At 30.5% G+C, this 25,640-nt stretch overlaps 1 protein-coding gene across 9 annotated transcripts; it reads left to right on the top strand.

The window, feature by feature from the left end:
- Positions 1 to 1,034: 1,034 nt before the first annotated feature.
- On the top strand, positions 1,035 to 23,919 carry LOC132924342 (protein kinase C-binding protein NELL1-like). 9 transcript variants are annotated; one of them, XM_060988580.1, is made up of 18 exons: positions 1,035 to 1,613; positions 2,331 to 2,549; positions 4,547 to 4,830; positions 12,098 to 12,349; positions 12,441 to 12,591; positions 12,678 to 12,960; positions 13,021 to 13,176; positions 13,236 to 13,382; positions 13,475 to 13,568; positions 13,672 to 13,866; positions 15,407 to 15,532; positions 15,661 to 15,924; positions 16,227 to 16,532; positions 17,597 to 17,728; positions 17,821 to 18,089; positions 18,733 to 19,221; positions 20,667 to 20,719; positions 21,439 to 23,919. In XM_060988580.1, exons 3-18 carry the CDS (start codon positions 4,680 to 4,682, stop codon positions 21,950 to 21,952), a joined length of 3,582 nt encoding a protein of 1,193 aa, XP_060844563.1. In that variant the 5' UTR covers positions 1,035 to 1,613; positions 2,331 to 2,549; positions 4,547 to 4,679; the 3' UTR covers positions 21,953 to 23,919. The 9 variants fall into 9 exon arrangements, with proteins under 9 accessions (XP_060844563.1, XP_060844564.1, XP_060844567.1 ...); XM_060988581.1 differs by having other exon boundaries at positions 2,209 to 2,549; positions 4,552 to 4,830; XM_060988584.1 differs by having other exon boundaries at positions 2,209 to 2,549; positions 20,667 to 20,690.
- The last annotated feature ends 1,721 nt before the right edge of the window (positions 23,920 to 25,640 follow it).

Genomic DNA, 25,640 nt, shown 5'->3' with positions numbered 1-25,640 from the left:
GATACACAATCGAAAATGTATCACGAATCGCCCTATGCGCCACGGTAAATGTACGAAAAACGTTTGCAAAAGGTCCTCCGGCCACCGCCGCAGGCCGGTCACAAATCACAATATTATAATAATAATACGCGCGGTGACCGCGTGCATATAATATATTATGTATTGTGTGTGTATGTGTGGCGGTGGGCTCTCTCTACACTATATATACAAAACATATATATATATGCAAAGACTGAAGCGCATGCGAGACGGTCGCCGATAACGGCGGCGTACAGAGACAAGCCGCCGCCGCCACCACTCGCCTCCACCAGCACCACCGTCACCACTGCTCCCTCTGTGCGTGGAAAACGTGAGGTGGCGGTGGCGACAGCGGCGGCGGCGAGAGTGAGTTTGTCCCTGCAGCGGGGCGCGCATGTGTTTTGTAACGATTTAGGGGGGAGGGTGGTGGACGGGTAGGTGTCGCGCGCACCGTGCGCGGTGGCGGCGGCGGCAGCGGCGGCGGTAGAAGAGCGTGGACGGACGGACGGACGGACGGATGGATGGACGATAGCGCGTATGGTGTATATACGCGCGAGCGACAAAGCGGGGCGGACTGGCGGCGGCGGTGTCGGTGTGGTGGCGGTGGTGGTGTCAACGGTCCGTGTCGATGGCAGAGCGGAGGGATTATACACCATCCCCACCTCCCCTACGTAACCTCGCCGCCCCTTACCGCCGTAGACGTCGTTGGCAGCCGCCGTCGGACGGGTGCGCGCGTATGTACAGCTGTGCGCGCGACCGCCGGCTCCGGGTCGGCCGGTACGGTGGCGGGGGTGGCGGTGGCGGTGGTGGAGATGACGGTGTGTGTGTGTGAGTGTGTGACGGGGAAGGGGAGGGACAACCGTGGCGGGGGTGTGACGGGGTGGTGGAGGGATCCCCGCCGCACAATAATCGTTTCAGTTTTTTTTTCCTTTTTTTCTCTCTTTTTTATTTTTTTTTTTTATTTTTTTTTATTTTTTTTTTTTTGGCACACGCCGCCGGTGTACGAACCAAGTCGAGTAGCCTGACGGTGGTGGCGGCGACGGCAGTGTCGTCTCGACCACGATCACGATCACGACCACGGCGACGATCACGGCGACCACGACGACGACAGCGACAGCGACGACGACGACGACAGCGGCGACGGCAGCACCCAACACCGGCACCACACACCGGCGACGGCACGCAACGCGCGCACACATACGAACACACGCGCGCATAGACGCAGCAGACATCGGAGAGTCGAGAGAGTGAAAAAATTATTATTTAAATTTTTTTTTTTCATCTAAACGAGTCGCGTAAGCGTTTTCATTTTTCGCACACACACTCACAAGTACACACGTATATATAAACATATATTAATTTTTGTGCGTGTGCGTATCTCTTCCTCGGCACTACGACGACGATATATTATTGAGTCCACCACCGCGGCGGCAAAATAATTACACGCGCATATAGGCGTTCGCGCGCGTGCCACACTCGTTTTCCATTCGGCTCGGTCGGTCACAGTCAGTCAGTCAGTCAGTCAGTCAGTCAGTCCGCCGACCACTGCTCGCGAGCACGGGTGCAGTATCGCGACGTCGACCTGAAGCAACGGGGTGACTATATTAAATTATAATATCATAATAATATCATATCATATTATACGCGTATATGTATACATTTTTTTCTACGTAAATAAAATATTATATACGACGACGGACGGCCGTGTCGTGCGGTCATTGTATAATATTATTAAATTGCATTTACTGCGTCTCGTTTTCCGTTTTTCTCGGCCACATTAAAATCGTTATTTTTAAATTGGACATTACACGCGAATTAATAGCGTACGCGCACAATTGATATACGGCTGCTTTACCGTGTCTACGGCTGTTTCTACTGCTCCTGTACCGCAGTTGTCCGTCCGAACCATATAGCACCGCAGTCGCGCTAAATACTGCTGCAGCTAATTATTGTACGGACCGAGTATTCTACGCGCGCGTGTGTGTGTAAATTATATGCGCTTTGGTCGCGACAGTAATAATCATCAAGACGTGGCCGCGTCATCTCGCGTCTTTACGAATTTTATTTTTTTATGCCATTCGAAATCGCCGCAGTTCATTTCGTCGGGTCTCGTTGTGTATCTACCTATACAAAATCCACAATACAATAATAATATACGCATATCTATAATATTATAATATTATATTGTAGCGAATAGCGAATTATCGGTTTGTTCGTGTGAAAAGTTCGCGAGCGGCGGCAGCGGCAGCGGCGGCGGCGGTGCATCGCCGAAAGGTGTAACACAGCGCGATATATAACGCATATATATATAGATCGCGTGCACCACTGCGGCCTGCATTCTCGATTGGTGCTATGTGTACGGCAATACGCATGGACTGCTCGGATCGGGTCGGACGGTTAAGACGGCATTGGCTGCAGCACGTGGTGTCTTCCGGATCGATAGTTACGGCGGTGATAAAAATGCGCCAGCACCAGCAACACCACCCGATGCATCAGTCGTTATCGTGCAGTTGCTGATAACAACAGAAAAAGTAATTATTGCATCCGATTCCGTTTTTCGCCCGTACGTATACACGATATCATAATATTATGTTGTTGTTATTCATTGTTATTGTGTATACCTACCTACCGATTTTATATTGTTTTGGATATTATATTATTATTATTATTATTATTATAACGACATGATAATATTATGTTACGCTGTATGATGTATAATAAAACACCTATAATGTCACTCGTCGTCGACCACTTCGGCGGTGCGCTAAAAAATATTACAACATCACGTTATAGTAGTATTATTATGTCGTCGGTACCCGCGCGTTTCATATATCGTTTCTCCGACAAAATACTTCGATACGGCTCTCTCGATGTGTAGGTACACGCGATTACCATATATACACACGACTAATCCAATATTATGTATATATATATATATATATATATAACGACGGTGGCCAGGTATATAATAATATAATAATATATATGTATATTATTACACAGTTGTTGTTTGTAATGCCCGCCGGGACGACTGTGTCGCCGCTCGCCGTAATACGCATAATACTCGTACATCGCGCGTACTAAACTCCGCTCTGATATAATATTATAACATACGCGCGTCCCCCTGTGCCAATATTATAATTCCACCGCCCGACACGCACACACATGTTATTATTATTAATATTACACAGGTGCCCGCGGTGGGTGAAAATCACATAACCCGGTGTTTGTGGGTACACTTTTGTGTTCGGTGTCGACTGTTATAGTATTTTGACACCGTGTTTAGGCGTGATGTTTACGGATTATTATGACGGTCGAGGGTACCTTTTATAATATTTCGATCGTGCAGCCTGCCGCAGGGACAAGAGCGTAATGTGAAATTGCGTTTTGTATACTTTTTTACCGTTTTATTCAATCGCCACCATGTACGTATACTGAAAGATGGAGTTACACCAAAACCCTATTCAAAATGTTAAAATTTGAAAATATTCATCGCTATCACCATTTTTGTTTTCTATAATTCCAAAAGTTCATAGCAGGTATAATATTCGATTTATTTTTATTATCATTATTCCATACGTCTATTAAATGCATTATAATATAATACACAATATAATACACATAATATATTACATTTTCATTGTAGCACTTCCAATGATTTTCATTAAACTCGTTTATACTAGGTATGCAGTAATAAAAAGTTACCGCCGATAAAATAATTAAATGGGTTCCATTTCTGACAGAGTTTAGTCGTTATTATTCAATAACAATTTGCAAATTAAATTTTTTTTAATATTTATTACAAGTTTGAATTAGATAGTTTATTCGCATATATAATTTATTCACGAATTCGTAATGCATTTGTTAAAGTTTTTAGGCTATTGGTTTTCTATATTAGTTATACGATGGTTTTCGATTCCTGAAAGCTGTATTTATGGCCCATGAACATGCAATGAAAACATTAATCGCAAGTAGATACGTTATTACATATTTGTTTCTAATAAGCTAGTATACGTCCCACCGTGATTTATGAACCCAAAAACCAATAATATTTCAGAGTGCTCGTTTGATATAATATATTGGATATGAAAAAATACTAGAAAACCCCTGCAAACAACATTCTAGTTTAAACGTAATTAATGAAAAAAAAAATCAATTACTCCTGTAAAATTATTTTTATATACGAAATTGTTTAGAGGGTATCTTAAGGGGTAGAAGGTGATGTCGCGGAACGGTCGCCGGTCGGTCGTTAAGCTATATAACGACGGTGGCGGTAATGGCCTACCCGAATCGATGTGGCGGCTGCGGTCGTCGAGCATTAATATCATATTTTATTTGGAAATTAGCCGTTACTTCCGACTGTCGTCCATTAACCGAAAAGTTAATATAACACAATTATTACAGTTATAGCATTTGTTGCACAGTTGTGCGGTTGCGCGATATTGTTACGAAAATTTATAGTATTATGTAAAAACGAAAAAAGAACACCTGATATTGACGGTGGAAATTTGTTTTTGTGTTTTTCCAGTACAGATTGCTGTCAAAGAATCAAAACTCAGTGGTAGCCACCCACTATCACTCTCAATCAATGATTGATCGTTAGTAGCATAAAAAAACATACACACACAAAACAGCAACATTTTTGCGGCCGCTGCGATATTATGCTATATACCTGCAGACGGGTGCAGTGGCGACGGCGGCCTACTACGGTAGTGGCGGCTGTGTTGTTGGCGCTCGCGGTATTAACACCACGGATATCGACAGCACAGAAGCTATTACAAGCACCAATGAAAGGCGGATTATCTCCTTCAGGTAATCTTTTATTTGAGTGAATAGTATGAGAGCGAAAAAAATCAAAATTATCGTGTTTGAATTGTCGAATTAACGTTAATTATTTGGAACCATATGCAATCGATTATTACTGTACGGCCGAGTGCTAAAATGTGTATTTAGGTATCACATTTACGATTAATGTGAATTAAATATTATATTTAGTTAAACGAAAAAAATTTGCGTCACCATTTGCCAAGGCATGTATATTTCAATAAGCCACTATGTCGTCCGCAGACGTCACTGTTTATTTTTTTTTACACGATACAAACGTTGAATTAAAAAAATACATAAATAAAAGAAATACTCCACCATCATTATCATAAAATTAACGTGTATCTACAATTAATCTACAATCCATTCTCGTTTTCTATTGCATATTTTACAATAAGTACATGTGTGGATTTTTAGTTTATATCTTTCATCATGGTTATTTTCATAAAATATTGTTTGGGTAGTAAGAAAGTCCTAAAATGTTTTATATTTCAACTCTACGAGTATATAGATTGAAAATCCAATAGATACGGATGATACTCGTAGTTTGTTTAAAGAGGTCGTAAAAGCCATAACTTTTACAGAAAGCATCAAGCGTTTTGGAGAAAATTGTGACTAAAATAAAATAATAATGAAAAAGTATAAACTATCGCATTTTGGTAAAACTGTTTAGAGACGTTTTTTATTTAAACTTCATTTTCTAAAGACTCACATTACAGCGACCCCCCCTAACTCAGCTTCTATATTATTTTTAATTTATTTTTCTTAATCTCGATAATCTTTAAGAATGATAACTAATACCGTTTTATTTACAATAATTTAAGTAAAACACTTCTCATTTTTTCATTTTTTCTTATATAACAGAAGTATCCTAAACTACTCAGAGGATGAGGTCAAACCAAAATGTATACATATTTTATGTTAATTTGTCTTGATTTTACTCAGCGACCATCTGATACTAATTATTACTGCTACGTCTGTAATATAATTTTTACTATGAGTACGAGCGATGGCAGTGAATAATATAACCGCTGACACATTACTGTAGTGGTACATGTATTATAACATATTAGCATCGTCTGTCGCCGTAATAATATAAAATTTAATGTCTCACACTTACATGCACTACGTAGGATACGTATACTATTCTTTTTTGTTTTTGTGTCCTTTATATTTTTAATTTTAAACAAACGGAAAATGAAAATGTTTTTTAAAAGATAAATCCTACGTTAGACATATTATACAACCATGTTATCGAAATAGAAATGTCATTTATAAACATCCTTGTAGACGTAATAAATTTCATAAATAAATAACGTTTAACGTTTCAAAAATTACTTTATTATCTTAATATTGGTGAGTATTTGGTTCGTTGCCATTACTGATCGTTATGAACACACACACTATCGTGTGTCACCGACTGACCAGCTGTTAATTTACCGTGTCTCTTCGCACCATCATAATATCACATCTCAATGCACATGAATGCACACACATTGCCTTCTTTTCTTTATACCTCTCACAGACCATTTCTTCTACGCCACTTGACGGTAATAATAATTAAAGACACGTGCTGTACTGCTGTCAACGTTGGTCAGCCGTGTGAAACCCCCCAAAAGTACATATTTAATGTTATTTTCCCGTTTTTGGTAACGCGATACGAGTATGTGTGTGTCTAGTGCCTGAAGTATCATTAATTGTCATTATATAGTACACATGTCGTCGTTATTATACACCAACAGTTGTGCTGTGGTGTGGTTGTGGTACATGTGGCACGCGAACAAGACATAGAAATATATATTTTTGTTTAACAGATAATAAACTATTTTTAAGTAGTGTGGATTATACAATTTGGCTGTAACTTGGCGTCGATGATGTCGCGCGATAGAATTTATTGATGAATGAGATATTAATAATTTAAAAAATTTCATAAAGATAAAATATTATTTATTTTAAGATTATAACCAAAAGCATTTTATTTATTTTTAATTATAATATATAATAACTTTGGTAAAATATTAGTCAAAAAAAGTTCTTGGCCTGCCAATCAGTATTATTTCATTTAATCGTCACTGAAATTACAATTACGTTTTAGCTTGTTTTTTAAAAAAAAATAAATTGATTTATCATCAGGCTCTCCGATATAGATACATTTAAAATTATTTGCATAAAAATCAAAATAATGTATACCTATCCTATATATTCATTTATACCAATATTTTATTGATTATTCAGTATTATATATATTAATATATATTATAATTAATAATGATACTTAAATATTCACTAAAATTAGGTTAATTTTTTATTAATCACCACTTACGTGTCAAAAACTCTACATTTATTACGTAACATCTATGACATATTTAAGTGAGTGTGAGAAAAGGTGAGAGCCTAAAATTGAGCCACGCGCCGTTTTATATAATATTTACAAATGCTGCGATTTTGACTGGGCTAAACGCTGCTGATGACGACATTCATTTCTCGAAAACATAATATAAATTAATAATCGACTGCGATTTTTTTCACTATAGGATAATACTGCGAATTATTCAATCCTAATAAAAAAAAAAATATGCGTAGCTCATCATGAGTTCGATAAACTTTTATATAATGACAACAATGACGATATACACGTGCGTTATTACTAATTATTATTATACTTGTACCCACTTTTAAGAATTATTTTCATGTTTTACACATGTTCATATCTCACGTATAGTAAAAATAAAAATAAAAGTTGGTTCCTCCGAGACAATATAATATAGAAAAAAAGGGGTGTATTTGAAGAATACGAGGGTGCAAGGATTGATTAATAGCTAAAATAATACTCGACAAAATGGTACCGAATGGTACGATATTTTATATCTGATGGCCAATAAATTATTATAATACCATTAAAGTGATAGTGATGATAGAACATGCGGGTTATCTAAATATTAAGTCGTACTAGTGATGATGTTTTACTCAGTTTTAGTGCTTTCTTGCGTGTATCTTTCAGAGCTTCTTAGCGATGCATATAACAGATATTAGTATTTTTCTTTATAGGTTAGTACCTCGAATTTCCTAAATCGTAAAAATTCTACTGACAATTAACATAATTAATTTTGAGAAAATGGTTTCCATGATAAAAAAAAAAATTAAAGACATGACTTGTATTTTTAAAGATTTAGAGTACTATATACACTTTTATATTATTAAAATATAATAAGTATTTAAGTATATGTATAACACACATAAGGAGAGTTTTTTTTAAAAATATAGGTACCTAACTATAAATCATATAATAAGGGACATTGAACCCAAAATATTCCGCTGATTCCTAAGTACGATCAATGTTCATATATTATATTAAAATGCATTTACCACATTTTGGATTCAATCACAAACAATAAAACCATTAGTCTGTAATGTAATATTACGATTACTTTGTTAATAAATAATGATGATGATCGTACAACAGATTGAACAGAATTAGAATATATATTACCTTTAATAAATATTAAAACTGTACATATTATGTATAATATATTTATTATACATATATACTGTATATATACTGTGTATATATATATATATATATATTTATTTATCTTAACCCATATTATATTTATTAGGTACTCATACACAAAGGTGATGTTATAAACTAAATATGCTTACTAATTCAATTAAAATTAACAACCAAAATTAATTATCAATTACTATTAAACAAAATTAATATATTTTATTAATATGTCATAATTTTTAAATTTATGACCAGCCTACCGCATGTAACAATTATTTATGTTTATCGTACAGCGGTGGTGCTATAGGGTGTAATCTCCTGCTTCCATTACTAACTCATCCCTACATATATATTATAATATTATTATTGCTTTTAAAGATGGCATAGACCATTTTCAAATTATACGGATTTATACTGTGTACTTAATGTTTTATTCATTATAATCAATACATATTTGTCGTATAAAATATTAGTTATTTAGTTAAGGTTCTTATACAATAGAAAATAATATGTTTTAATTATTTCTTTTTGACGTAAGGTTTTTTTTATTTATACAACACAGTATAATAATGTCTACTGCTATAAAAAACAGATTTTTAATTTGTGCATTCGTGTGATCAAATCGTAGAAATAATACATAGAAAACAATTTTATTATTGAGTAGTTAGTCTTAAAAACTGAAAATTGATATCAGTACCTACTCAATAAACAATAGATAAACGAAATTATTTTGTAAGGACTAAGTGTAAAAGATAACACACATTAGTCAATAACTTATTATTTTATTTGTATATAATATTCTTGTTATGTAAGCTAATAAGCTTCAATGATATAATAGTCATAAACAATACTATACTATATACTAGTTTATTTCCATATGTTTAATAAAATGCCACATTAAAATTAAAAATAAAATTATTTGTCTTAGTCTAACATCCTTATAACTTCCATATAATTGTAGATTTGTAATTTATTTGAAAATGATCTACTATACATATACTATTAAATCATAGCTATATAATATAGCTTATTATGGTTTTTTTATTTGACTAGGTTCAAAAATATTTATAATCGCTAATAACTACGTAGCTAGAGCTGAAAAATAAATAGTAACACTGATAAAAAATTGATAATATTGTACTATTTTCAATAGGTATTATCTGTTTGCAAGATAAGAAATTGTGGACTATAATGCAATACCTTCTTGAAATAAATAATTTACTTAATGTTACATTTAGTGTATTATGCATTTACACATTTATGAACTAATTAGTTTATATTATTCATATATATATTAGGTGTATTATATTGTGGTATACCACAATATATATATATATATATATATATATATAAACACCATATCCGCAGGTGTTGTCGTCTTCTTATAAACGTAAAAATATTTTGTCTTCGATGTAGCCAATTTTGTTTTGTTAGCTTGAGATTAAAGTGAACTGACCTGTAGTTAAACGAATTAGGTATGTCAAATTTCAAAATATAAAAATTATCATAACTCCCTTAAAAATTAAAATATCCTGAAAAATCAAAAAATAATATTCTTACTTTTAAGCTGCAGTAATTTATGAATTCGCTCTAATATTAATAAAGCTAACAGCACAAGATTGGTTCTTTGTTTATTTCGTATAATATGTTCTACGTTTATACGAAGGATATAACACATGCTGTGGGTATAGTGTATTTTTAATGACTAGATGAAACTTATAACACCTACTACAATTACTACAATTGTCTATTAGGAACCTAATGAAGTACTATTTTAATTGTATTACACTTTATAAAATTTACACTAAATAATAATAGGAAAAATATTATTACAGATAGATAAAGCTAAATTTTACAGTAGATACTGAAGTCATACTATCAGTATATTATTTTTATATTTATTGTTTTTTTGTATTTATATGTTATAGTTAAATATGTAGTGGAGTATAAATTGTATTGGAAATCCAACTTTTCTTTGAATTATTTGTCTTACTGTTTATTTTAATTTATTATTATACACATTTTGACATTTTGTATGAAATATAAATACCAAAATCTAATAGCATTTTAAAAAAAACCATAAACTCTATTAAAATTTTATTTTTATTTATTTATTCAGCATAAAATTAAATATATTGCTTTAAATAATATGGTATTACTATAAATATTAACTATTCAATGATGTCTATAAATAACTATATAGATTATCTTATCTGAAGAGTATAATTTTGAATCATAACAGTTTCTATACATAAGAACTTTTAATTTGTAATAAAATGTATTAGAAAACACACGTAAAGACAAAAACTGAACTTAAAACTTTAACTTTAAAAAAATTTAAATTTATTTAAAAATAGTTTTTATGTTTAAAATAGAACTAGGAAACTATATATTTCGCAATAATGTAGTTTTGAATACATTTTAGAATAGTAAAAATGTTCTTAAAGTTTTTTGTATAGTTATTCTTTTATTACTAAAGTTATATATTATACAGTTTATGTATACATGAATTTTAGATTTTTATGTATTCCAAACTACATTATACATCCATTAAATACATAAATTTACTAAAGAATAGTCACTAATTAATTTATTGATCATAATAATTTATACTTTACTGAACTATTAATAAAACTAAAATAAAACTATAATTATGAAGATTAGAATTTTCTATAAAATTTACTTTATCCAAACTATAAAAAAACATAATGATAATAAAATAAATACGTTTATATTTTTAAATTTACAAATTCCTATCCATTTTTTTTTTTAAAAACTTTATATATTAAATAAATAAGTATAAAAATATATTTTAACGCTATTATGCTTGCAATTGTTTTTAAGATTAAATGAAGATTATTAATTCCGTTAAAATGTGTGATAATTATATATCGTCAAAATCCATTCAAGCAAATCTCTATTTAACACTAAGAAAATACTTTTATGTTCATAAAATTATTGTTTTTATCATACATGTTAAATAATTAATTAATTATATTTTTGTAGAACACATTCAGCATATCAAATTTATTTTTATTTTTTTCGACTTTAAAAAGCACAATTAACATTTGGACACTTTTTTTTTTTGATTATACATATTACCCTTTTTTATCATTATTTGTCTAAAATCAAATATAGAGTTATACATACATATTAATTATACAGTAGAAACAATATTTAATTTTTATTTATCTCAACAGTAAATTTATCAGCAAATGTTAATATATTTGTAATATTAACAAGCTTTATTTAGACCAATCATAACTTTAAATTCCCATGTTAGACTCTAACTTTGACTAAAGGTCTTTTATTTTCTGAATTTTTAAGATATTTTCGATTAAAAATATCTATTTTAAATACATACTTATCAAATAACTATATAAGAATAGTATTTTTAACTTACCTTATTATATAACTAATAATTTTACATACAAAATGGTATTGCTATACATTGCATAAAGAAACATTTTAAATTTAAATATTATGTTTCACCTTCACTTAAGTGAAGTTTATGGTATCAACATTCCAGACATAATAGTATTAATTATAATCCAAACCAAACTTTAACTTGAAGTTACTTTGAGTATCCGGGTAAGCGAGTTTAGGAACTATGAGTATAACGATTGCAAACCTTATAAATTAAATTGACAGAATAATTATATCATATACGTTATGTGTTATGTCCATTGTCCATTATATATGCTATACATATTATTTATTATGGTTTTTTTTTTTTTTTTATAAAAATAGCTTCAACACTTACCCAAAATAATATCAATTATTTCGCCGTGAACGAAGTTAATTCACCGTTGGCCATTTTGGATTTGCTTGAAGCTACTATGCAAATATACCACAATTATCAACATCATTATAGCGGTAGTAATAAAAGTGATACTACTAGTTTTACATTGGGAGTCCTACTTGTGACTGTATCAGAAGATGAATTTTCTAATCCCTATGTTTTTCCTCCTAACCGGTTAAGACCAGCATATAGTATGCAAGGTATATCTATAATAAATTGATTAAAAATTAAATAATAAATCAACAAACTATTTGAGCTATTTAAATGATTCATACTATTTAAACAAATTAGGTGCACTGAGACAGTTAAAAGTTCCTGACATTGTTTACAAACGTGCAATTCAATTGTTACGAGGTGCGGACGAATTGACTATAGCGGCAGTAGTACGGCAAGAACGTGCAAATACTGGTTCTATAGTATCTTTTTCTCTCGACTCCAACAGGTATCACCAATACAAATATTAAAAATAATTAATAAATAGAATGAAAAAAATCAATATTGACATTAATTACGCTGGTGTGGTTAAAGATACTTGGAATTAGAATCGAGCGGACGTAAAGACGAGGTGAGATTACACTATGTTTCTCAAAGTAGCCGTCGTGTTCATACTGAAGTGTTTGCATATGCCCTGGCTGATGGCCATTGGCATGCTGTGGCCGTAACACTGAGCGGTACCCAAGCACGCCTGTTCATAGACTGCCGGCTCGTATACACGCGAACTTTGGCCGCCGGACCAGCTGACACTAGTTTTCTAGGATCGCCAGATCTGTACGTAGGCCAACGCAACAGAGGAGTACATTCAATTTTCAAGGTATTGTAAAATAATTAAAAATGTTTGAAAATGAACACGAGATAAACCTATCGTTAATAGGGAATTTTACAAGACGTCCGGTTGATTAGAGGGGCAGATGGACAACGTGTGCAGTGCCCTAACCTGGATACATCATGTCCAACGTGCGGTCAATTCATCGCCATGCAAAAAACAATGGAAAACTTGAACAAAATTGTACATTTGTTGAGTGACAAAGTACGTAAAAGTCAAAAGTTAAAAGTTGGAAAAAACTTATCAATGTGTTTTACATATAGCTTGAAGCGGCCGAAACGAGAATCGCCGAATTGGAAACGTGTGAATGTCGAAAACCATGCGTACAGTACGACGAACGAAGTAATAATACAGTAATGAAAGTCGACGGATCAGTGTGGCAACATGAATGCGAAACGTGTACATGTGTGGTAAGTACCAACTACCAATGTGGTGCCATTAACATGATCCATATGAAATAATAAATCAGTTAAAGAATAAAATGTACACATCATATTTTCAGCGTGGTCAAGTAGAATGTTCACCGGTTAGATGTCCCAATGTTAATTGCAAATTTCCAATACGAAATTCTGGTGAATGTTGCGACACTTGTCAAAGTATGTTAGCACAATATTTATTATTTATAAAATTATTACAATTTATACGTGTATCATAAGTCATAAGTATTACACTATAATGTAATGTAACTATTATTTTTAGAATCATGCCGAACCAAAGGTAATATTCTATTCGAACATGGTGAAACTGTCAATTTGGAACCATGCTTGACCTGCATTTGTCTCAATGGAGTTGTTAAGTGTGACAAAGTAGACGCACAAACTCAATGTCCAGTCTTAGAATGTGATATATCTGAACAATTTTCCGTACCTGATCAATGTTGCAAATTTTGTCCAGGTAAGATTGTATAACAATATCATTCAGTTTTTATCGAGTGTTGTTAAATATTGACAAATTTTCCTTAATCAATGTCCAAACAAATTCAATATCTTCATAAATGTTTGTTAAAAAAACATGGCTATAAAATGATACTTATACTGACTACTTACTATTTTACTTCATTGTAAAAAATAGTCAAAACAATAAAATTTAAAATCAATTATATACCTATAGAATAGTAGAATCACTAGAAATTTAAATTAATTCATAAAATACAATATGATAGTTGAATAGTTAGGTATTCAAATAATTATATAAGAGAGAATGATATATAAATAATATATTAAGGTTTATTTCTTTTTGATTGTATCAATTATATGCTGACTCAAAATTAAATGCAATTTAAACAGTATATTTAAATTTTATGCCTTTTACATTAGAACAATAAAAAATAATAGAAAATATAAGTTTATAAAAATAAAATTATTAGAAAGGGATAAAGATAATTAGATAATTTAAAGAATATACCATATTGTTGTGGTAAAATGTCAATATTCTATTTTATACGTATACCTATGTATAAACCTACTATAATATACGTAATATAACTTTTAACTATTACAAAATACTTTTCCCCTATATTCGTGACTTACAAAGAAATAAGATACGTTTAAGTATATAACCTTCTTAGTAACACATGTCTTAAAACATGTGCATTTAATCTTACACATATGTCACATATGCCAACAGTTTAAAATTATTAGGGGTTCGGAAGTAAATATTGCTTTCAATACGTTGCCAACTTGAGTATGAAGTACCCATTAACTGAAGTTATCTATGCACACTATTAATAGGCAATAACTAAATAATAACCACTGGTTGTTAAAAAATATTTTTCTTAAAAAAATTATTTTAAACATGGACATTATAATAAGTTTATAAGTTATAACAGTGTTTGTCTCGATATGTTTTCAAAACCCTCAATATTTTACCGTAATTCTGTAACCATGTGTAAAAATTAACAACACATGTTGTAATAAAATAATAAATACTTTTTGAAAATGTAAACAAGACATTGATAAAAAAATCATCGAAATGTTACTGTTACTAAGTATTAGTATTATTTTAGTATGAAATAATAGATATTATTATTTACTAAGTACTAACAGTTACAATTTAACAAACATTTAAACTCGCATGTTACTTTTTGAATGTTGTTTTTATTATAACAATTTGTATTTAAATAATTATTTACAATAGTCAATGAGAGTTTAGACCATTTGGAAATCTTAATCTTCCAGGTGGTTTACGAGTACAATTGTAAATAATGTGTTTGTTGTATTAATTAATCATTTTTAAAATACTAAAAAAAAAAAAATAACAAAAAATACAATTACTATATTATAGTAAATTTTAAGGAAAAATGTTTTCAAAAAATGGGGGAAATGTGTCCTGGGGATTGGAAAATGACCTTGATCAATTATTGTATTTATAACGCCTTTTATTAATTTGATTTTAATCTTGTATGTGTGTGTATTGTATGCAAACGCTTATGCAGGCGTCGATTATTGTGCACGAGGTGGACGTGACTCGTGTGATCCGAACGCTATTTGTATCAATCTAAAAACCACACACAAATGTGCGTGCGCTGTTGGGTACGCCGGTACCGGTTTACAGTGTGATGGTAACTAACAGTATTAATAAATTCAGCTTGTTAACTTGCGTTATTACATTAATAATAACGCGTCTTAATAGCGTTATGTGCATATAATTAGATTTGATACTAACATGAATCGAATTCATAATATTCAGATGTGGACGAATGCTCGAGCGTCGGCGGCCAAAACGGACATCACTGCGACGTGAACACGACGATTTGCGTAAACACACCTGGATCGTATTCGTGCAAGTGTAACGCCGGATATGCACATCTCAATAGGTTCGAATGTGTGGACATCGACGAGTGCAGCAGTGCAGAACCACCGTGTCACGTACATGCTATTTGTGCCAACTCTCCGGGCAGTTACAGCTGCAAGTGCGCGGACGGTTACGAAGGGGATGGATACACTTGCAGACGTGAGTGTACATAGTTTTAATAACATAGTGGTCCGTATTTTATTAATTAGTTTCTCTTATATAACGTAAACCCTTCATTGGTTCAGCTTATACTGATAATAGACATTTTTATGAATAATTATTGTTGTTAGCGTTACTTACGAAAGTTATAAAGAAGTATTTACTTAAAGTATTCAATATAAAACTTATATTTATAATATATATATTTAAACTTATTTTTTCTAATAATATTATACGGATCTAACCAATTGGTCACATTTTATATTAAATCCAACTATTTGTATGATATACGTATTTTACAGCTGTGTGCCAGCAAAAGTGCTTAAACGGCGGCGTATGCTCACGGCCGGACGTGTGCTCGTGCCCAAACGCGTTTGAAGGGCCTGCTTGCGAGTTGGACGTAGATGAGTGTACCACCGGGGCGCATGGATGTCTAGGCCCTTCGTCCCGTTGTGTCAATATGGCTGGGTGGTATTACTGTGCATGTAGCCCGGGCTATCAAAACGTGGTTATGTATCCTACTTCGGCCGACATCGCCACCACAGCTACTAGTGATTTAAATGCCATGGAATCGACCTGGTCGTCTTCGTTAGGCACAATGTGTCAAGGTAAGAGCATTATTTATAGTTAATATATGAAAACGGTGCTCGTAGGGTAAACATGAGAGTATCAAATAACTAAAATTGTCATAGGAAAAATCGTTTTTTCTTTTAAATGCCTATTTTTAACTAAAACAAAAATAAAGATCGAAAACATCCAATGTCTATAAACTATAAAATATTTGGTAAAAGTTTAAGTTTATGGTTATTCTTTTTTGAATTCCAACAAAATAATAAAATTGATTATGTTTAAAACTGGTGACACGTAAATATTTCCGATTTCCACTGTTAGTTAACATTTAGTTAGTTTTTCCCAATTATTCAATTATTATAAAAGTACTAGCATTTTATAATTTGACACTCTCCTTCTCAAGAACCAATTAGGTACAATTTGATATCAAAAATCATCCTCCAAGTTAAAAATGTTTATGGAATTTAATTTTAAAAATAACTAAATTTTTAATCTTATTTTTTTAAATAAATAAAAATATATCGAAATATGTTAAATATAACAAAAAACTAATTGTATTTGTCTGAATCACTTTTGATTATTATTCGTAATTTTTATGATAATCCATAAAAACATCGATAAAAACAAATCAATCTATCAGCAGTGCTTTCGATTTTATTTTAAGTTATTTAATTTTTTAAAAACCAGTAGATTTATTTATCTCTGTCGTAAAACATTTTGAAGTAATTTTTTTTTTCATTACAATGACTTACATTGCTTTACTAAATTTAATTTTTTTTTAATTGTTAGAAAAAATATATATACCTAGTCGTGTATTGTTTTTTTATCCATTCTATTAAAATTAAATTGGATTATAGAAAACTTTTGAAAAACCCTATTAAAAATCTACATAAAATTACTTATTAATTAAATAGATTTATTTATTTTGGTGATGCTTACTCGTACATTAGTTATTGGTGCGCCATAACATGTTATACTTTAGGATATACCTAACCTACTGTACATACTTTTCATAGTCCTATGACTATGATGTATATAAGAAATAATTAGTATACCTATATTTTAATGTATGATATCTTTTTGATTTGTTAATAATGTTTAGACATCGACGAATGCGCGATTAATAACCATACTTGTCATTCAACGGCTACATGCGTGAATACCATAGGTTCTTATGAATGCAAATGTCCAACAACCAACACCAATGTCGGTTTATCTTCGGAATGTAAATCAAGTAAGTTGATATAATATCATAACATGTGCGATTAACCGCATTGTCGAATTAAAACTCAGGTGTTGTTATATATTTTTTTCTACGTTGTGTAGGCTGTTTGTATAAGGACGGCAGTAATGTGGTGACAGAAGTGAATGACGGCGCCTGGTTCATACCAAAAGAATGCACTAACTGCACGTGCACAAGTGGACGCTTACATTGCGCACGAATTGAGTGCGATTGCACAAATAACGATCATGTACAATCGATTTGTTGCGCCCATTGTAACGCACAAGCGTCATGTGTTCATCAGGAATTGACAAACGTAAGGTTCCGGAGTGGCCAACAATGGATATACCAATGTCAGACGTGCGAGTGTTTAGTGAGTAAATAAAAAAATTAAATGATGTTTTTATTATAATTATGTACCTGTGTATGTGTGTACATATGAGGGCTCGGATATAATATATGTAAAATACATGTTATAAAATGTTTTCCATAGTAGGTAGAAAGGTAAAAAAAGGTACAATTGAATCAAATCAGCAATAATTATTATTTGTTTTTTTTTTAATGAAATTATTCCATATATGTAGTATATTTTATTCAATATAATACATTGAATGAATTTTTGAATGTTTATGAAATATACAAATGTATACCCCATCTCCACAGAAAGTATTAAAACATTTTTAAACAGAAAAGTTAGATGCAACGATTACAAGTATGTCAGGAAGGTTCCAATCACAACATTAAAAAAAAAAAGTATCCAGATGATATTGATCCGTCAGTAGAGTCAATAAAATAATCAAATTACCACAAATATCATAATATGGCTAAACTAGGATACATAAATTATGGTATATTTATATATATTATTATATTATATGGGTACCTATATGGGTTTTTCAAACACACATTTAAAATCTGATACCCATGCCATGGCACACATCATAATTAATGTATGATAATATCTTAATTACATAATATAATGTTGATAACCGCCATAAACCGTTCTTGTTGTATAGATGGGACAAGTAGATTGCTGGCCAATGCAGTGTCCACCGATGTTGCCCGCTGGCGCGGGCAGCTGTAAAGACTCCGCGGCAGCAACGTTTGCTGAATATAACAACCCAGTAGCCGATTGCTGCGCACCGAGATGCGATTCCAAACCCACTTTGTCGGCTTCATCGGCAGCGACGACTATGACTGCGATAACCGCTGCTGATCCATGTCTTCACCAGCAGCAGCAACAGCTACAGCAACTAGACTGGCACCGCGGTGGTGAAGTAAACGACGACGACAATGACGACGACGACGACGACAACGGCGGCGAATACCACTATCACAGCGATAAGGGCAACAATAACAGCAAAAACAACGACGACAACAGAAATAACAACAATAGCACTACGCCGCCGTCCGCGGGCCAACCGTGTTTTTACGGTGAACGAGCCTATCAGTCTGGAGCCCGTTGGGATGATCCGGTGGATATGTGCACAACGTGCGATTGTAAGGTAAAAGAAAACGAAAAAACGAAACGCTATTCTTAGTCATAAAATCAATTTACATATTATTATATTAATATAATATATGCATATATATACTTATTGTACAAAACGTGTAACAACTGTAATATAATATAGGTATTAGCGAGTATTATAATATTGTCATTGGTTCGATTTTTTTAACTCGGGACATGATTCATAATGTTTTGACGGGCAATAAACTCATTTATAAAATATCATAGTACATGCCTACCATACAATATTAGGGTATCCATTTAATGTAAGACACTCTTTGTTTAAAAAATTATTATTGTTTTTTAAAATATGAATTGCATTATATTATTTTAGGTTTAAATCGTTATTATGTTGTACATTTTTTTTTTAAAACAACATGCATTATTAATTTCTTATTCAAAAAATACGATATGTTTTGAGTACTCGATACATAAAAATCAAATTTTGGAAAAGTATCTTAAAATGAGTCATAAGTATTTAAGGTTTAGATAACTGATTACTCCAATGGTTTTGTGCGGTGGTATCTCACAAAAAATAGTCTTTATATTCGCTTGTCAAGACTTTAAATATTTATAAATATTATAAATAACTAAGCAACTACTAGTCGAAAATTTGATTTTTTAGATCGAAATACTCAGAACAATATTTTGTTTCAAAATATTAAATTAAAAATGTATGTTGGCATTCAAATAAGTAAAAAAAAATATAACTTTTTTCCAAAAATGTTATTTTTTAACGTTTAAAATTAAACAAATAAATGTTTTCAAAAACTGATAAGTGTCTTCGTTAAATGAATCACTCCGTATAGGTAGATAACATTTCTGAGAAAATCATTCATGCTATATGGTGTAAACATACATTATACATATACGTACTGTTAAAGTAATGCAAAAAAAATAATACAAAATATATACATTTTATGTACGCGCACGGCTCGTATTTTGAATATACAATATTAATATTGTTATTATCTATTTTATAGCCGACGCGTGTTAGGCCGCTTAGAAATCTTATTATATTATGTATATATATATGCCTCTAAATATATATATTTGTAATTCGGTATCTTTGTCGTGCATGCATATAGTGTGTGTATATTGTATAATGTATATGAATGTGTGCGCGTGTTAATAACGCTGACTGGCTGATTTACATAATAATATTAATATAAATTGTTATTACGTTCAATAAAATTAGTAAATAATATTATAGATGCGTCGCGCAATAACATTTTTTTGCAATTAATACCTTTGGAGATCTTAACAAAATATGTTGTTTTTACAAGTCCAATATTTAATTTAAGAACCAAATCTGTAACGGAAAACAAAGTACTTTTGTTTTACACAACTAACTATATATTTCTTATCATATATTTTCGATTTTATTTTCTCTATTAGATTGTGTGTGTGTTAATATACATTTTGTGTGTTTCCATTCAGGTGCCGCCGTACTGCGCCCAATCGGTGAGCAATATCGCGTGTTGTGTGCATCGGTAAACTCTCACATCTTTTTTTTATCCAATATAACCTTTATATATTTCGGCTTTCTCTACTGCTATTATAATGTATTACATCAATTTATTACCTTTTCTACTGTACGATATTTATCAGCTTTTTATAGATTTTTTTCTTAACCCTTTCATCGTAAATCATATTTCCGATGTCGATCTACAGTTCGATGTTTCAGCGTTTAAGCGCGTTGCAATCGTTGCATATTATATCGACCATCAAAAACACCGCCACCACGCATGCACATCTAAAAATTTAGTTTGCACGAATTTATCTGGTAGCACGTAATATAGTCTTGAGTAATTTGTTACTCTCGTTTAAGTTTTTACACTCATGAATAATTGTTGTAATGTTCATAAAATCACGCACGCATGCACTCACATTCACTCTCTTGTTTTTTTTATTAATCATTCGTGGTTACTAAGTGGGATAAAAATAAAACCTTGCAGTAAAAAATAGTTGTGTATGATGCTCCTTGCAAACATTACTAGACAGCGCACAATTTTTTTTTTATTATACATACCTATATATATATATATATATATATATAAATATAATATATATATACTTAGTTTCCGCCGACAGAAGATTTTTATTTTGGTTGCATACGGTGTCATCCATGACGACAAAATAACGAGCATCTGTCGGCGACGTCCAACTTGCATTTTGTCGTTTGTGAATAATAAACAATGTTTATTTTTAGGACGGAGTACTATGTTGTTCTTACAACGTGCATCACTGCAATAATAGTGCTCTTGCCAGTGCATCAAATCAATCATCAAGTACAGACGTCAACTATAATGTGTCTACTTATCAGCCTCATCATATTTCTAACGAAAACATCAGTGGTCAATCTACCGATACGAAATTACGGCAAGATGTTACTAAACGGAGTCTTAGGCGTCGAAGACAAGCAAAAGTGGTTAACAATGATGACAATAATAATAGGGATACTGTGGATATTACTTCTCTTGAATATAGTAATAATAACAATAATAGCTTTAACAAAAAAGACTGGTGGTGGAGGAAAACAAGACGACGAAAAAGAAGAAGGACTCAAGATACGAGTAGCCGTCAGAACCAAATTAATAGTGTTAGTAGTGAAAAACATTTTAACAGTAATAATAAGTTTATCAATAATCTTGGCATTAATAGTAAAAATGAAGACAATAATATTAATAATAATAACGATAACCACCACGATAGAATTGTTGTAAAGACTGTTGTTGTTACTTAAAGTAGATTTTATTTATTGTGTTTGATGAGTGATGACGAGTCGAGAGAAAGATAACTGCAAGCAACACCGGCGGCGACAATATAAAATTTAACTTAAATAACACAATTTAAGTATTTATTAAGAATAGAAACCAAATTTACTAAACATAGGTAACATAAAATAGGTAGATGACATTAATATATTACCTACTTTCTTGATTTTAATTTAAAAATCAGTTTTATACTCGTTAAAAATCGTTGCCACCGCTGTTTGCTATTTCCGCTGTGATAATATATAATACAAATAATTTTAATGCTATTAGTATAATATGTATAGTGTATACAATATACATATATTATCATATAATACATGTGTTTGTAATATGTATGTATATATAAAATACATTATAGACAAACAGCCTATATCTACCCTCCCTCCTCTCCGCTATCTATTTGTTATATTTTGTAATTTTAAAATGTACTATTATAATTATTAGATAAGTTTTATTATTATTATTTATTTATTTATTTATTTTATTATTATTATTATTATTATTTTTTTTTTTTTTTTGATTGAATTACTAATAAATTAGATAATCAGCTGTGCAGGGTGTATTCAACAAACGATAATAATATTATATAATAATTATTATAAATCTATATAATCTTGCAAATTGTTGAAGTGTTGGCTTTGTTGGTATTAAGAAATATACTACTATTATTAGAAATTTATTATGTTATGAATAATGTTCATTTTGAACTAAAATACAAGACTGCTGGTCAACAAATGTAAAATATAGATGCGTTTAAAATATAAATAAATATAATATATACAATAATAATAAGTGTGTGTATTATAATTAATATTTAAATTATTTAAAATAATTAATATACCAACACCGCCGCACTAACGAATGCTCTTTTCCTATAAATTTAATTGGCAGCAGACAATAAACATATTAAACGATGATAATAATAATTATATATATATATTATAAAGTTAATAACCATGTCTATGTATATATATACATTACTATTAATATTATAGAATAATTTTTCATTGTTAAATTAGTTATACTATTGTTTTGTTGTAACTCATAAGTTACGACATGGATTTGCTCTCTTTCTTTCTGTCTTGTTAAAAGGTGTTGTAATTAATTAAAACATTTTGCAAATCAATTATAACGATACTGATTTTTAAAATAAGATAAAATAATCAGTGCTCGGAAAAGACACATATCCACTCCGAAACGCTGTTTTGGTGAATCATTATAATATTATATTTGAATGTTTTTTTTCTTATAAATGTATGAAATACTATCAATTTTTATTCTATAAACTGAAAATGAAATTATTTTACCATAATGAATAACATTGTAAATTATTGAATTCAATTTTATTATATTTATTTTAAAAAGTATTAACTAATATTTGTTGTAACATATCTACTCAATATTTAATAATAATTAATAAATAATAATTATTAATCATTAAAATTATTAAGTAAGATATTTGGTTAAAAAATTAAACTACTTTTCTCTTTCATGAACTCATTTTTATTTTTTAGTTATATATTTAAAGCGTTTCGGTATAGAATTATTTGTTATTTCGAGCACTGAAAATGAAAAGCCTATACTGTTCCTATAAAAACCAAGTCGTATTAATTATTTATTTGTTTAAAATAGAAGTTTAATACTATTATGTTGAATATGTATGGATGTTTAACACTACCGTATACTACGATATACTATATGATATGTAATACACATAAAACATATATTTTTCAGTGTAAACAAAATAATTAATCACTGTGACAATGCGTAACATACAGTCACAAATACACATGTATACACTTATTCACTCACATACATATACGATATACACCTACTGTATAACAATTGTATAATAATAATTGATAATGACAATGTTGATAATGATAAATATAGAGATGAAAATTTTAAAAATGTGATGAGGATTTATTTTTTATAATCCTAATATTTTTAATGAGAATCTTTAAAACTATTAACGCACAAAATATATAATATTATCTGCATTATTTGAATTGTTCACCTATTATTTTCAGTTTCTTTTGAAGAGCAGCTTCATAAGTATAAAAGTAAAGGTAAGATAAACTTTTACCGGACTCTCACCAAGTAATAAAATGTTTTAAAAATATTTGAGTTAATTTCCAAAATACTAGATAGGTAGTCAAATAAGTACACAGATATAAATATAGGTTATTAGGCTTAATGAAAAAATAAAATAATACTGTCATATTATGAAAAGGACTATAGAGACGCATACGTTTTAATTATTGAAGATGATATTAGCGTAACTTTTATGAATATGAATTATCATTATTTATTATACCTAATAATCAATTCAACGTGATTAAGGATGAGCCCTATACTTTGTATTTAAAATCATATGTAATAGCAAAGTAGAAGCATTTTGTAATTTTTAATGGATATTCTTCATTAGCTTTCAACTTAGATGTATCGTAATTCCTAGATAGCCTAGCCATAGGTATGTAGTGTTATAAATAAACATTTAAGGATGAAAATAATTTTAAAATTTTAATTATAATAGTATAAATAATTTTGAGTTTAAAAAAAGTAGGAAATTTTGTACCACTCTGTTGTAAAATTTGAATTAAATAATATATCATTGTATACGAAAAACAATTCTGAGCGCAGACGATCCGTCAGCTTGTATCATTAAGTAAATTTTATTATATATTTTTTAATATTATACTATTACAGTAGTTTATTTTACAATTAGTATAACAGTAAGTTGATTACATTTTTGGCGAAAACATTTTAGGTATTTATTGTATTATTAGTAGGTATTTAATTATTATAATAAAATATATTTAATATTTTTACCATATTATATTATTATATTAATTGAAAGTCTACTGTAAATACCATAAAACAGTTTTGAAAATATTATATTCATAATATTATAAATAGACAAAATCTTTAAATTAATTAATATACATGATAAACATAAGTATCTAAACGTAAAAGTTTAACGCAATTGAATTATGTTTTTCATTTAGGTATAACAAAATAATTAATATCGATATTTTTTGTTAAAATACGTAATCTCGTCCAATTGTCCAAATGTATGTTAAAAATAATTGATTTTGTGTATTTTTTAGTTTCAATATCAACATTACTTAAACTAGTGTTACTCAATCTTTTTTAAGTTACCACCCCTTTGAGTGTCAATCAATTTTTAACGCCCCCCCTCCCATATGTGAGAATTTTATAATTAAAGGTATGGGGAGAGAGATAGGAAAGGAGTTGATGATTTGGAAAATTTAAAAAAAAAATTGAAATTGAAAACTAATATAACTCATGTTTTCATTTATGTTTTATATTTTTATTTATAGTAAGTACTAGTAATAAGCAAATGAATTAAATTAAACATTTGAAAAAAAACTTAATAATATTATCAATTTATAATAATAAAATACATTTTTTAGTTTATTAAAAAAAATATCGCTATGCTTATTTGCTTTTGTAGACATGATTTTTGATTGTTGTATAAAAAATTAACTTTAGTGAGATAATTGAACTTGATGGTTTTTTAGCAAGTTTTTTGACATTAAGTTCGATATTAATAAAGATAATATTTTTGTCAACAATCAAAGATAAGTTATTGTGCATTGCTCAACATAGTACC

The sequence above is a fragment of the Rhopalosiphum padi genome, chromosome 3 (assembly GCF_020882245.1).
Source record: "Rhopalosiphum padi isolate XX-2018 chromosome 3, ASM2088224v1, whole genome shotgun sequence".
Taxonomy (NCBI): domain Eukaryota; kingdom Metazoa; phylum Arthropoda; class Insecta; order Hemiptera; family Aphididae; genus Rhopalosiphum; species Rhopalosiphum padi.
Note: the sequence above shows the minus strand (reverse complement) of the source record. Positions and strands in the feature narration are given on the sequence as shown.